Source organism: Gobio gobio (assembly GCF_949357685.1).
Source record: "Gobio gobio genome assembly, chromosome: 1".
Classification (NCBI taxonomy): Eukaryota; Metazoa; Chordata; class Actinopteri; order Cypriniformes; family Gobionidae; genus Gobio; species Gobio gobio.
In genome coordinates, this window is record NC_137097.1 from 20,725,243 (window position 1) to 20,740,918 (window position 15,676).

The 15,676-nt window shown below is 37.3% G+C and overlaps 1 protein-coding gene across 1 annotated transcript; it reads left to right on the plus strand.

Moving 5' to 3' along the window:
- Positions 1-755: 755 nt before the first annotated feature.
- Positions 756-13,209, plus strand: LOC307119212 (membrane-spanning 4-domains subfamily A member 4A-like; the record flags this gene model as incomplete). Its single annotated transcript, XM_079805362.1, has 8 exons — positions 756-941; positions 1,346-1,456; positions 1,543-1,611; positions 4,005-4,154; positions 4,493-4,606; positions 6,610-6,684; positions 7,381-7,488; positions 13,117-13,209. 8 exons carry the CDS (start codon positions 756-758, stop codon positions 13,207-13,209), a joined length of 906 nt encoding a protein of 301 aa, XP_079661488.1.
- Positions 13,210-15,676: the final 2,467 nt, after the last annotated feature.

Sequence of the window (15,676 nt, forward strand, 5' to 3'; positions counted from 1 at the left end):
CCAATCCAGATTACTTGCTATGAAGTACAACATAAACATTTACTCAACATTTATGAGTACTTCAGTTAATTATTGTCTTTTATGGTTTATTATCTAATTAAAGGGGCAGCTCCTTACCACCTGAGCTCCAGCTGCTTCCTGGTTCATTCTGGGAAACAGTATCAGCAGTTACTCTAATGACATCAAACTTACACCAGCTCATCCCAGAAGAGTGAACTCAACTACAGAGCAAAGTGCGGTGAACCAACCAAAGAGAAGATTTCTTACTGGTAAAACACAAAATTATATACTTACACTGACAATCTGACTTCCTTTATACAGATGCCTATCTTTGTGCTATGTCTGCACTTCATTTATATATATGTATTAATTGTATTAATGAATGAATTTCCTCAATATTGGTTGGTAGGGCACTTTTGTAAGGGTCTTTGGAAAAGAGTATCTGCTAAATGCCTTAAATGTGAATGCTGTGGGTCAGTTTGTTATTTAGCATATTCTCTGTTTTCAACGTATAATAGAGTTTTTATAGTTGATGACAATAATTTAACCAATGGTAATAACTACTATTGACAGAACTGTATTCATAGGGTTTTCAACCAGTGAAGACCACATTTATAATAATAAATATAATGAATATATAATATTTCATGAGATAAATGGGAAAGTTTGTTTACATAGAAAATCTATTTTATAATCAGATCTAGTCTTGATTTACTATGATTTTTTACAGGTCAATTTCAGATTCAGAAACAAGAATGTCCCACACTGTCATACCCGTGAACTCTTCAACGGTGGTCATCCAGTTTCAACCACCAACACAAACACCAGCAGCTGGAACTGGGACAAATGCTCATGTGCCTCTTCATGGACACCAGCCAGCAGGAGTTTCACCTCCTCACAGACTTCAGCCATTTCTGAAAGGCCAACCAAAAGCACTTGGGGTGAGAAATTGTGAAATAATAATTGATTTTTATGTGTCTATGTCAGTGGGAGATTAGCAAAGTACAAGAAAAAAAAAAAAAAAACACGTAATGCCTTGGTGACAATGCTGTAAGACAGTAATATAAGATTTATCATTTATCATCAGGTTTATCATTTACAGAGTAAAACTGTAAAACTTCATTGTGTATCTAGTTCAATTAAAGAATGTGAAGTACTGGACAACTTTTGTTCATCCGCAAATCAGTGTGTGAATTCATGCAATGAGAGTCTCTAGATATTTTAGTAGTACAATAATAAATCCATAACTACAACCGTTATAAATGTATATTGTTCATGTTATACTGTTCACCAAAAAAATTATAATTTTTGCTTTCTTTATAAAAGCCTCTCTTGTCCCTCACAGACTGTCCAGATAATGATTGGTCTGTTGATTCTCCTTTTGGGAATCGTGTCTACCGTTCATGCAGAATCCACCTTTGTCATTATGGGTATTCCTTACTGGGGATCTCTCATCGTAAGAAACAATTATATATTTAAGTGTTGTGTCTTTTATAACACAAATTTATATATCGTGATTTTTGTCTGTCTATCTCCTCTCAGTACATTATCGCAGGCTCACTCTGCATTGCTGCAGAAAACAAACTGTATTCACCCTCCAGTTTGTGTTTGGTATGTACACAGCACTTGTTATTTTTAGGGGTCTAAGCACTGGAGGTGCTGGGGGGTATTCCAGAAGGTTAACTTACCGTCACATTATACTTAAACTCCCGTTTGATTAACCCAAACCTTGCTTACTCGAGGTATGCTGGTTCCAAAAACAAGTCCCGGAGTAATGCTGCCTTCACGTGCTATCGGAATTATCATAAATACGAGTTTCCGAGGTAAAAATTGCACATGAACGCCCTCTGATGTCGTGTTTACCACTGGGAAGTTCGGAAATAATTTTGATACCCCAATTCCCGAGATGGGCGTGTCATAAGCTTTAAACATGGTGGCGGGGAGAACTACTACTGTGGCAGGTGTGGTTTTATTGTTTTTTTTCCAAAACAGCTAGGTCGTCTTGTCTTGACATTAATGTAGTACATATTTACATGTAAGAGTAATCATATAAAGTGTATTGTATGTTTGGTACACAGCGAAAATAGCCTGCATTTGACTGAAATTACAGAACCAGCAGAAAGCGGACTATCTGGAATGTTTATATGGTTGTCGGTGCATGGGACACTACATATGATGTTGGTTTTAATAAGATTTTCCCAATAAATAGGCAAGAATAACCTGGTGTCCACCATGATTCCTGTTCACTCCGACAACAAAGCACTTGAATGCAACAAGCTCGTAATCACGACTTCTAAAGTGGGAATTAGGAAATTTCCGATAGCACGTGAAGGCAGCATAAGTTCAGCCAACTCAGAGTATGTTCCCAGTTAACACACAAGACATTCTCAACAGAGTGACGAATCGATAATTCCCCATTGAAACCACGTTCTTCTTCTTTTGTTTTAAACAAACATGCAAAATGTGCACTGGTTGGGGGTCCCCAGGACAGGTTTGAGAACCACTGTAATAAGTAATCTTTATTCACTGAGCATAAGAATTATATTGTTAGTTTGATGCTAATTAATTGAATGCAGATCCATGTGTGAGATGACAATAAAATAAATAATAAAACATTTCAATTGAATTCACATTTAAACCACCCTGTTATATTATAACTGTAACTATATAATACATTTGGCTATATTCATTTAACTATATTAATTATATAACACACATCTGAATATCTCTTAAGCAAACTAACCCTGGATCATGAGCGGCTCCGGAGCAGGTTATGTTCAGGTTGCTATGGTTACTTACATACCCTGAAAGCTATCTCCGTTTTGGGAACCGAAAGTTGAGGTTATCCGCTAACTTACTCTTAAACTTACCCAGGTATGTCACATAACCTGCTTTCTGGAATACCCCCTGCAACCCTATTGTGTTTGTACTGATTTCTTCTTCCTTATTTTTTCTGCGTATGGTTATCAGTGACCGTAATTCGTAGAGAACCCAAACTTGTCAGTGTCATGATCCTGGTGGTGTGCCTTGTGTTTTGTATGGACTTTTATGTTTGTTTCTATGTCCAGTTCCTTTTTCTCTTGTTGTCTTGCTAGCATTGTTTGTTACCATAGTTATCCTGATTGTTTGTTAGCCCAACAGTTCAAACAAATGCACCGTTTAAAATTGCTAGAAGGCCACACATATTATACAATAAATAATAAAAACAAAAAGTCCACATACACCCTATATATTTTCTGATAATATCTTACAACAGTAAATAATTACACCGAGGATTTGTTTTGGACTAACAGTAAGAGGGAGGATTTCCAGTTGCCCATGATAACACCAGCATGTTTACTGTAACCTAAACTATCAGTGAAGATTGACTGGACTTGTAATGTAGTTATTTGTCACATATTCCCTGTGTGTTTGTGGACTTTTACGTTATTTCCTGTTGTGTGTTTTGCTTTGTAGTTCTTTTGTAGTTTTTCATGCGTTTCCTATCTGATCACGCCCCCTTGTTACCTTTAGCTAGTCTTCCCTGTTATTTATAGTGCTTGTGTTCCACTCGTGGTTGATCAATCGTTGTACGTATGTATTGATGTGGAATTAGGAGTTCCTTGTTCCTTTTCTAGTTTTGTCATTAAATGTTCCTGCACTTCGATTCGCTTCCCTGCCTGCTCATTCCACACTCTGCGTTACAGAACGACTGATCAAATAATGGATCTAGCAGGATCATACCAGGACCCCTTGAGTGCTCTTTGTACGAAATAACGTCAAAGTCCACAAACACACAGGGAATGTGTGACATTATTAGACAAATTTCAATCGTATCCCTTAATCATCCACATGAGCTATTGGTGCTTGGACCCCAATGATTGCTGCATGCTGCTATATTTTATTTATTTATGTCAAGTAGTGTATTATCATCACACTCCACACATCTTTCCATCTATGTCAACAAGCAAAAATTCATGTTAATTTATTAATCTATTTTATGTTGTTGTTTTTTTCACCTATAGGTGAAAGGTTCACTTGGAATGAACATTTTCAGTGCTATAACTGCAGGCATTTCCTTCATCATAATTTCACTGGATTTGGGTCTAGGGCCATTCGACATGTACAATTACTGCAACCAATATGATTGTGGTTATACTGAGAGAAAGTATACGGTATGTCACCAACTTTTGAATTTCACATTTATTTAGTAATTACAATAAGATCACTGTGTGGTCAGCACATTTGTCAAAAGTCAACCTGCTCTCATCTGTCCAGTCTTTTTTCAATATTTCAGAAGTAGTTTATAGTTCTCTTACTATTACTGATCATTCACAATTCTAGAAGGCTTTATACATGAATTGTACACTCAGTCCAGTTTGACCTATAGATATGTTGTATTACTATATGAACCTCAATGATGGTAGATTCTGAACTGCTGTACCAGTGTGAGTGCTATTTATCAATTATTTCCTCATTATTGTTTGTGCTAATATTGAATTCTCTCTCTCAGACTCTCTTCTTGGGAATCAGTGGTGTATCATTGGTATTCACCATCCTTGAGTTTATCATCTCCATCTGTCTGTCAGCATTTGCCTGTAAAGCCACCTCCTGCTATGATCCACAGGTGAGTGACGTGTCAAGTCAGGGGTTCCCAAACCTTTTTGTCAGCTGATCCCCCCAGATATGCATACAGAATGGCAATGGTTTCTTTTAAGGGTGTTCACACTTTTAAAGAACAGACAAATACTACTAAGTAACGATACAAATATACATTTTTTTTTAAATGTTCAAACTCTCAAGGTTTTACCATGTAAAGTTATCAAGCTTTAAACTGCTGTCACCTAAAATTTTGGAAATTATGTGACTGTAAATAAAGTGATCTTAGCACACTTTGCATTACCAAACGTTAAACTCCCAGCACATGTAGAACTACTTTCTTACACATCCCTTACTCCAAAACATACGTTTAGAGCTAGTAATGGAGGTAAAGTCTGTGCGTCTCTGAACAGTGTTCATCAGCAACCTCTCTACTAATAGCAAAACTCCAAGTTTAATCGCTTCAAAAACAGCAACATTACCATCTGCTGAGAAAAGCCATGTAGTTTTTCAGTTGTGAAATAATTTTAAGAAATCCAAATGAAAGCATAAGTTTCCACACCAGGACATTTCAGAAGGATTTCTGTCATTTGCTTTTTTTCTACTCCATCTGAAGTACATTGATGTCTATAAATCTGTAATACTGAAACTGTCTGCCAGTGTCATAGCATACATTGCATTTCACAATAAGAAGACATACAACTCAATTTGTGTTTTTCCACAGGTGCCGTTTGTTCCACAAGTTGTAACTCCACAGCCCTGTTGTTTTAGGTCCAATCACTTCCATGATCTTAACAGTTCAGAAGTAAGAGAAGCTTGTAACCCCAGTTTAATTGGACTTTAAGTAAAATGGTGCTCAAAAAACACATTTCCACAAAACAATCTATTATTTGAATGTAATGTCATTAACTGTAAGTGTGTAAAGCACTAAGTAATGGGTGAATTGTTTAATATTATCAAAGAAAACTGATCATATAGCTGTTTTCTTGCAGATATCTGTGGTCAGCAACCCTTCCTTGCATCACCATCCTGCAGAAAATCCTCCACAATACAATGAATTTAAATAAATATGAACATTTCAACAAGAGTCGACAGAGTTGAGGTGGGACATATGGGTTACCCATAGATTTCCTGTCGCTTATCTCTAATGTCCTTTCGTTTAAAAGGAAACATGACAGCAAAGGAAAACCTTTTTTTAAATCACAAACATGTAAACAATAACTATTCAAGACTAGATGCTATTTAATGTTTTTAGAAAGTTGCCTAATCATTAATGAAACTGGATGGCGTGTTTTGCACAACTAATTACTTAATACAGTATAATCTGTAAGAAAGCATATAGAATAAAAAATGGCTTTTTCATGTATTTTTTGTTTGTTTGTCACCTTTATTTAAAGTGTGAGATATTGCATTTACGCTTGTAATTTCATGAAACATGCTCTGATCATTAAAAATCCTTATTTACAGCAGATTCTCAAGATTAAAAAGAGACCAAGGTCACTGATAAGTTTTTATGTACATCTCAGCATTAACTCTTTAGTTAATCACCCACATTATCCTCATAATGTTAATCCTCTTCATATGAATAAAAGTGTGGCATTTTTTCCTTTGTCTTCTCTCTCTCTCTCTCTCTCTCTCTCTCTCTCTCTCTCTCTCTCTCTCTCTCTCTCTCTCTCTCTCTCTTGCTTTGCATGCTGGGGGTTTAGGGTTATGGGAGTAGTATGAGGTGAGGTGTTTTTTTTTCTTACTTTTTTTCTAAAAAAAAGAAGTGGGAAAAAATATATTTTGTTTCTATTTTTTTGTTTTTTGTCTGTGTTTCTTCCTTTATGTTTTGTGTTTATTTTTATTAATTATAATTTGAGTATCACACACGCGTCGGTTTTGTGAGTTTGTTCGGGCTCGTGGCGGAGGCCTGAGATGGAGGCGCACCCGAGTGGGGGTGCAGCCGCACTCTCGCTCCGCCATGGAGTCAGGTGTGTACCTGACGCGGACTCTAATGTGGAAGACGTGCTTGTCGCTGTTGGTGAACAGATTGGATATGGAAATATAATTTCAGCGTCAAGGATGAACAAAGCAGTGGTGGTTTTCCTTAAGGAGGAAAGTTTGGTGAGTAAACTAATGGAAACCGGCGTTTTTATGAATGGAGCGTATACTGTTGTGTCACCGCTTGTATCGCAATCTGTTAGAGTCACGATCTCTAACGTGCCTCCCTTTATATTAAACAGTGACATTGAGAAGGAATTATTGAGGTTTGGAAAAATGGCCAGCGAGTTGAAAATGATTCCTTTGAGATGTAAGAATGAAGCATTGAAACATGTGCTGTCTTTTCGGCGTCAGGTATTTATGTTTCTTGATCAACAAACGTTAGATATTTCTTTCCGAGTTAAGCATGACGGTAAATCGTACATGATTTACGCGAGCACCGGGAATCTGAAATGCTTCGAATGCGGAGACGTTGGACATAAAAAGATCGCTTGCCCACTTAACAAAGTACATCTAGAAAATAGTAATATTGAAGTTATTTCTAGTGTGCATACTGGTGAAAATGTTGAGATCAGTGCAGAACTAAATACAATAACAATTGATGGAGAAAATAAAGACGAAAATGCAAATGAAGGGACGAGCAATCAGAAGCAAGGAAAATCAAATGGCAGTGTAGTTGGTAGGCCTACTGAGAAGAGAGGGAAGCCGTGTGTAGATGGTAATGATGGGGATAATGAAGACGAGGAGAGTCTTCGTTCTAAGTTACCAAAAGTTGTTACAAATGATGCACACAATACTGGGCAGATTTGTTTGTCCCAGTTAACTGATGCTGAGGAGCAAGTGGACACAGAGGATGATGATAAGTTTTCAGAGGCATCTGATATTCTTTCCCAACTTGGTGAAGATCAATTGTATACTGTGAATGAGGTAAATGACTTCCTGGATGCGACCTTTGGAAAAACAATAGAGATTAGTGAATTTTTCCCAGATGCAAAAAAATTCTTGCAATCAGCGGTGAATATTCAACAGACAGCCAGCTATGATGAACTGAGTAGACGGAAAAGATTCAGATTAAAAAAAATTGTAACTAAATTGAGACGGAAAATGGCCCTTGAAAAAGGTCTAACAACTCCTTAATGATTAAATCACTTGGGGTGTTTTTTCTGTATTTTTCTTTGCTAATCCTTCTTTTTTTCTTTCTTGATCTTTCTTTTTTTTCAATGGGAAGTATTAAGATGGGAACAATAAATATTAATGGAGGAAGGGATGGCAGAAGAAGAGCAGTGTTGAAAGAATATATTGAAAATAAAGATATGGATATAATTTTCTTACAAGAGACACATAGTGACATGGCTAATGAGATAGAATGGAAAAAATGGTGGGGAGGCCATATTTTCTTAAGTCATGGCACTAATACTAAGGGTGGTGTTGCCATTTTGTTTTCGAAGAGAATTGGATTAGTTTTTGAATCAAGTGATGAAATAGAGAAGGGTCGAATTTTGGCTGTTCATGCTAATTTGATGGGTTTTTCTTTTGTCTTTGTTAATGTCTATGCACCCAATAATGGTTCAGAAAGGATTAAGGTTTTTAAAAATTGCCAAAATATGATGGGGAATTATGATAAAAATGCTTGTCTAGTTTTAGGTGGTGACTGGAATTGTACGTCAGATTTTATCTTAGACAGGAATGGAGAAGAACCATGCCCGCTTTCTGCTTCAACTTTAAATAATATGATAAACAATTTTGACTTGTGTGATGTTTGGAGATCACAACATCCGGTAGAGAAGCAATATACGTGGTCGAAATGTTCAAGTGATCACATCAGCTTTGCTAGGTTGGATCGTTTTTATATTAGTAAAGACTGGTGTAATAGAGTTTTAAAGGCCTGTATTCACCCCAGTGGTTTTTCAGATCACCATTTATGTATGATTGTTTTTAATTTGCAAAAAACAAGATGTCATAGTTACTATTGGCATTTTAATCTAAAGTTGTTGCAGGATGCTCTATTTTGTAAAACATTTCATATATTTTGGGCAAAATGGAGAGAGCGAAAGACTGATTTTGATGATGTTGTGCATTGGTGGGATGTAGGAAAAGCACACATCAGGATTTTTTGTCAAAATTATACCGCTAATGCAAATTATTGTTTTAATAAAACTGTTATGGAGCTGGAAAATGAAATTAAATCAATTGAAAGAAGTTTATTTAACCAAAATGGTGAATCAACTGAAAGACTGAATGAAAAAAGGAAGGCTTTGGCCTCTCTCTTCCATGAGCGAGCTAAGGGAGCTTTAATAAGAGCTCGTTTCCTCTCGCTGAAAGAGATGGATGCATCAAGTTCTTTCTTTTTTAATTTTGAAAAAAGGGAAGGAGCACGGAAGTCAATGCTACATCTAAAGAAATCGGATGGAACTGTGACAACTAATCCTAAAGAGATGAGATCAATGGCAATTGACTTCTATACAGAACTCTTTTCGGATGGTCCATGTGACATTGAATGCATGGAGGACCTTTTTAAAGATTTACCAAAGTTGACGGACACACAGAGGAATCAACTGGACTTTGAAATGGACATTGGTGAAATAACACAGGCTGTAAATCAGCTGTCCAGTGGAAGTGCACCAGGAATTGATGGGCTTCCGGCTGAATTTTATAAACATTTTTGGGGCTTACTAAAAGATGATTTGTTTGATGTTTTTAAGTCATCTTACAGAAAAAAAGAGTTGCCAATAAGCTGTCGGAGAGCTGTGTTATCTTTGTTACCAAAGAAAGGTGATCTTGGTTTTTTAAAGAATTGGAGACCAGTGGCAATTTTGTGTACCGACTACAAAATTTTAGCAAAATGTCTTTCAAATAGATTGAAATTGTTTTTAGAACATATAGTGAATGATTATCAAACTTATTGTATTCCTGACAGAACTATAATGGATAACATTTTTCTTGTTCGTGATATCATCGATATTGCAAAAAGGGATGGTGATAAGGTTGGAATAGTTGCAATTGATCAAGAAAAGGCATTTGATAGAGTCAGTCACTTTTATTTGTTTAGTTCTCTTAAAGCTTTTGGTTTTGGTGATCTTTTTATTTCATGGATCAAACTGCTATATTCTGATGTTTCTACAATGTTGAAGGTTGGAGGAGCACTAAGTCAACCAGTGTCAGTACGAAGAGGTATTAGACAAGGTTGTCCTTTGTCAGGAATGCTATATTCTTTAGCCATCGAACCTATGCTTCGACAATTGGGGAAACATTTGGATGGCCTGCCGATTGAAGGACAAAGAGTTAAACCTAAGTTTTCTGCCTATGCGGATGACGTTACAGTGTTCATCAAAAACAAAAGAGATGTGATTGTTTTAGAAGAAGTTTTAAAGAAGTATGAAAATGCCTCTTTAGCAAAGGTAAACTGGGGAAAAAGTGAAGGCTTTATTTTAGGAGATTGGTCAGAAGAAGAGCCACCAGTATTACCAGGAGGTGTGAAATGGGGTAAAGAAGGCCTAAAGATATTGGGTATTTATTTAGGAACTGAGAATTTTATGCAGAAGAACTGGGTAGGAATGTATGATAAGATGTGTGACCGTTTGTCACGGTGGTCATGGATTCTGCCTCAGTTATCATTTAGGGGGAGAGTCTTGGTCGCAAATAACCTGGCTGCTTCAGCACTTTGGCATAAACTAAATGTGTTGACTCCACCTGATGAAGTAGTTAATTCACTACAAAAGAAAGTTAATGATTTCTTTTGGTCTGGTCAGCACTGGGTAAAATCTGCCATTTTATATTTGCCAGTCAGTGAAGGTGGACAAGGCTTAATAGATATCAAGAGCAGAATCAAGGCTTTCAGGCTGCAGACTGCACAGAAGTTGCTGTACTCTGGAAAAATCTGTTGGGCGGATACAGCTTGTTCCTTATTACGAAGTATGAATTTGTTTAAATATGATTTGAATCTGTTTTTAATCAATTTGAAAGATATGGAATGGAATGATTCATCTTCATTTTATAAATCAGTTGTGAAAGTGTGGAGTTCTGTCTTTCATATAAAGAGAGACTCAGACCTTGAAGGTTGGATTAAAAATGAACCGCTCTTTAACAATCCCCTAATACAAGCAGATGTGTTGAAAATGAAAAGTTTGCAAACATCAATGGTGAGAGCAGAATGCACATGTTTGTCTAATCTAAGGATTGGAAACAGGTGGAAAAGTCCCCAAGAACTGTGTAGTTTGACGGGCATTAAGTCTGTTAGATTTATGGAAAAAATAATGAAGGATATTTTTTCAATCTTTCCTTCTATCTACAGACAAAGTATTAAAGAAAATCACTGTGGCAAACAAGAGGACAAAATGAATGAAAGTTTTCCAAAACTTCAGATTTCAATGATAATAGATGAAGAGCCTGAAAAAGAATCAATTCTTGTTTTCTGTATACCTGAACTGAATTTGTTTGAGGATGTTTCAAAGAAAGCTTTGTATCTATCATGTGTGAAAGTCTCTCATCAATCGGAACTGAAGAATTGTAAAGAATCAAAGTGGTTGGATGTGTTTGGACAGGACTCCTCTCCTAAGAGATGTTGGAGGTCTTTTTACAAGTCCCCTATTGAAAAACGCACTGCTGATCTTCAGTGGAGGATTGTACATTCGGCAATTGCGACTAATAGATACTTGGCACGTGTTGATCCCACTGTGGGGACAGAATGTCATTTTTGTGGTTTTGAAGAAACTTTAAAGCATCTGTTTTTAGAATGTTCTAGGCTAAAGAGTTTGTTTCTGATTTTAAAGAGTTGGCTTAGAACACTTGGGGAAGAAATGAATGAAAATATATTTATATTTGGCCCAAAATATATTGCAACAGATAAAAAAAGAATTTCTTTAATCAATTATTTAATTGGTGAAGCTAAACTGGCAATATGGATTACAAGGAAAAATAAGCGGAAAGATAGTGGAACAACTGAACCTGAAATTATTTTAAAGGCTTTTGTATCTGCAAGGATTAAAGCAGAATTTGCTTTTTTTAAATTAACAAAAAATGTGGTTGCATTCAGTGAGTTTTGGGGACAGGCAGAAGTGTTGTGTGTGGTTGATCAAGATGAAACTGTATTTCTACATTTGTAATTTGTAATTTGTAATTTTGTTTTTTTTTTTTTAATTTTTTTTATTAATGTGAGTTTTTTGTGAATGTACATGTTTTTGATGTTAATGTATGTATTGTATTGTCTGGCAATGATGTTTTTTTTTTAACAAAAAAGACAAAAACAATTTTTAATCTTTATGAATAAAGAGTTTGTAAAGTCAAAGTCTCTCTCTCTCTCTCTCTCTCTCTCTCTCTCTCTCTCTCTCTCTCTCTCTCTCTCTCTCTCTCTCTCTCTCTCTCTCTCTCTCTCTCTCCTTCTTTAAGTGAAGCATACCCTCCACATATGTTTCTCAAATAAGAAGGCTCTACTCGGTCTAATGGTGAAAGGGTCCCGAGTTTCTCTATTCTTTGCATTGAAGGGAACTGCAGGACCTCAATGTTGTGATGGTTGAAATAATGATGGCCAGATGTGTTCTATACATTACACTGATATCACGTGTCTCACATTCTCATATCATGAGATGTATATATGATGTAGTCTTTCTCTCATTGGTTAAATCCATACTACCCCTCTTTTCTTTTTCATAAATATTCTAACTCCTTTGTCCAATAAATCGAAGATTTTCCCTTCCCTCAGATCTGAGTCTAAATTCTTTGCAACTACCAAGGAGGACAGAGAAGGACACGGAATGGGACAAATTGGCAACTCTGTCAATCGGGGGCTCGTTAGGGATTTCTGCAACACTGTTGAGAAATTGATCTTTATATTTTCATGCCGTATTTTTGAGATTTTTTTTTTTTGAGTGGAGATCATCGTACTTTTATATAAATGCGGGAAGAATGGAAGAAAGCTACTTTCATTGTATTTTTGCTGATTATCCTCACTTTTGTGCGTGAGAAGGAAATAGATGAGTTTGAGTTGAAGATTTTTCTCTCTCTCAACTGTTTCAGTGGAAAATTCTCAGTTTTTCCTTGGTGGTTGTAAATCAATATATTGAATTAAATTTGTTTTTTCCTCTTCTTCCTCACATTTTGCCAAAAAATATCAAAAAGTTAATATAAGACTGCAGTCTCTTTTATTTTCATTCTATTTGGACATTTCCTAAATATTGTAAAGGGTTGCATTTAAAACAAAGGAGAGATCTCTGTTTCAAATGGGTGAAACAATTAGTCGGCCCGCAAGGGGGGAAACCCCCAAAGACTTTATGAACCATAATAATAGAGCGTTTTACACTGAACCCTATATCTACAACCTTGCGGGTTGGTCTGAAGGGAAAACACAATTAGATCAATTTCCCCGCGATGGTTCGTTTAAGGATGAACATTTTCGTTTGGCAAAAGATATGATTTTTTTCTGGCTGGGGTGACACATTATGGGATGAAAATTATATGAAGGATTCTTTTAAAATTTGGAATAGCATGAACATTTTTTGGGACAAGGGTCCAGATAAAAGTAGCTCTGTTTCTTTGATTGCATCTGCCTCTCCGGTGCAGTTGAAATCTGACATGCCAGAGGAGTTTGGGGAGGGCCATGCGGCCCCTGCTTCTCCTCCAAAGTCTGGCACTGATGGAATCAGACTGTTCTAAGTCTTTTTCCCTCTCACATCAGAAATCTGACCTTTCGATGCAATTGTTGCGGAAGCCCCAAAGCCTGCAATTAATCGCTTATACCCGCAGTTACTAAATACAGAGACGTTCCCTTTCATACAGGTCCCTGATGGATTTAAAATAACCCCCCTGAGTGCAACTGAGGCAATGGCAATTTGCAAAGACCTACCAAATCCGTCTAAATTTCCGCATAAATTCGTCACAATGATGAAACAGCTAACGTCGCAGAAATGACAGAGGATGAAATGATCGGAGAAATTGAGTACTTAAGCCCAATCTATGATACACCGCCGGTTCGACGGGTTTCTAAACCTGCAGATTCGAAGCCAATTGATCTGTCTAAACAATCACGAGCGCTTCTATTTGCTGATTCTGATGATGACACTGTTGATGATACTGAATGGGTGTGGGCAAGTGCAGATAAACTCAAAGTTTTTTTAAGCAATTGACAGCATTTTTGTGTCTTCTTCAAGTGTCTTCTGCGAAAACAAGATTTGTCTTTTGTTGCAAACACGATGTAAAACGTGGGCGAAAGGTTTTCGTAATCGTTTTAGGCATGCATGGGTTGAAGAATCTGCAATCCCTGTTGATCAAAATTGCCCGTTGTTCTTGAATACGTTCCTGAATAACATGAACAAAGACACTGCGCAGTTAATAAGGATAACGACTCCAAAAATTACTACAATTTCTGTTGATGAATTGGGAAGACGCTTGCGTGAGCTCTCTTCAGCTGGAGCATTTGAAAACTCCAGGGGGAACCCTGCAATACTTCAAATGAACGCTGCAGTTAATCCGAAAGCTTACCAAGCTGGTGAAAACAAATGTTGTTTTTATAGTGGCAAACCTGGACATCTTGAGCGACAATGTAGAAAAAAAAATCTATGACTTACAGAAATCAGGAAAGCAAAGGAGGGGCTATGGTGGCTCCAAACAAGGACCAATGGCACCCTTTTTTGCTAAAACTGACAAACAGAATCCAGCCTACCCTACTGGTTGGAAAAATAAATGACTAAATCATAGTGCAGTTACATCAGCTTGTGATAATTTTTCACAGATTTCCTTGCATTATCCAAATGTATCAACCGTTCTGCCCTTTTTCGAGTTAAATGTTGACCATAAATCTTATGCCTTTCTCCTTGATACAGGCGCAACAATCTCATCGCTATCCTCACTTGTTTATGAAGGCCCTATTACAGGAAAACATGTAAATTCGGTGGGAATAACTGGTACGGCTGTGAAGTGTGAGATGACGCCAAGTCTTCCGGTTACTTCTAATGATGTTCCATCATTGTTTAAAATGCATGTTTTTACAATAATACCCGATTCCCCGTTTTGCCTTCTGGGACGAGATTTGATGCATAAATTGGGTATTCAGCTCTACTTTCATAATGATTCTCTGCAACTTCTGTTTCCTGCAGCTTACTCTCTCACTGTTGATACAGGAAGTGCTCTCCTCGAAGACCAGCCTGCAACTGAGCTCAAACAGGAAATTGAGGGAGTCAACCCTAAGCTGTGGGCGGAGCATAAGGAGGAAGCAGGATTCATTGATGTCCAGCCCTATTTTGCTAAGCTAAAAACCTGTGTATCAAAAACAGTATCCCCTTTCCAAAGAAAAGGTGGATGGTATTCTTCCTGTTATTGATAAATTATTGGCTCAAGGCATTTTGGTCCGAACTCATTCACCTTATAAGACTCCAATTAATCCAATTAAGAAAGCAAATGGTTCTTGGCGTTTAACTCAAGATTTGAGAAAAATGTATGAATAAGTAACACAATTGGCTCCAATTGTACCTGATGTGCAAACTATAATTAATTATATTCCTTCTGAGCACTAATTTTTTACTGTTGTGGATCTTTGCAGGGCCTTCTTCAGCATTCCTGTTGATCGCCGAACGCAGCCACTGTTCGCCTTTACCTTGGAGGGTTTGCAGCTGACGTGGACACGGCTCCCTCAAGGGTTCAGTGATTCTCCGGCTGTTTTCTCTGCTGTGGTGCACTCAACGCTAAAAGATGCTCAACTTCCTCCAGACACCTGTTTGCTTCAATATGCGGACGATATCCTCATTACTGGGGAATCAAAAGACATGTGTGCTGCTGCTTCCAAGATTGTCTGCAACATTTAAGCAGAAGCTGGTTTCAAGGCATCTGAGAGAAACTGTAGTGGGTTCAGAGGAGGGTCAATTACCTCGGCCATGAACTGTCACAGGGCCAGGTGCAACTGTCTGCGGACAGAGTGAAAGCTATTGCAACCTTCAAGCACACAAAGACATGGAAGCAAATGCAAAGCTTCCTAGGGCTTGTTAATTACTGCCGTACGTGGTTGCCTAATTGCTCGCTGTTTGACAAGGTCCTATGAACTGCTACTCTGGGAGACACAGAGAACATTACATGGACATCTGAGATGGACCAAGCATTCAGACACTTGAAATCCTCCTTGAGGAGACTT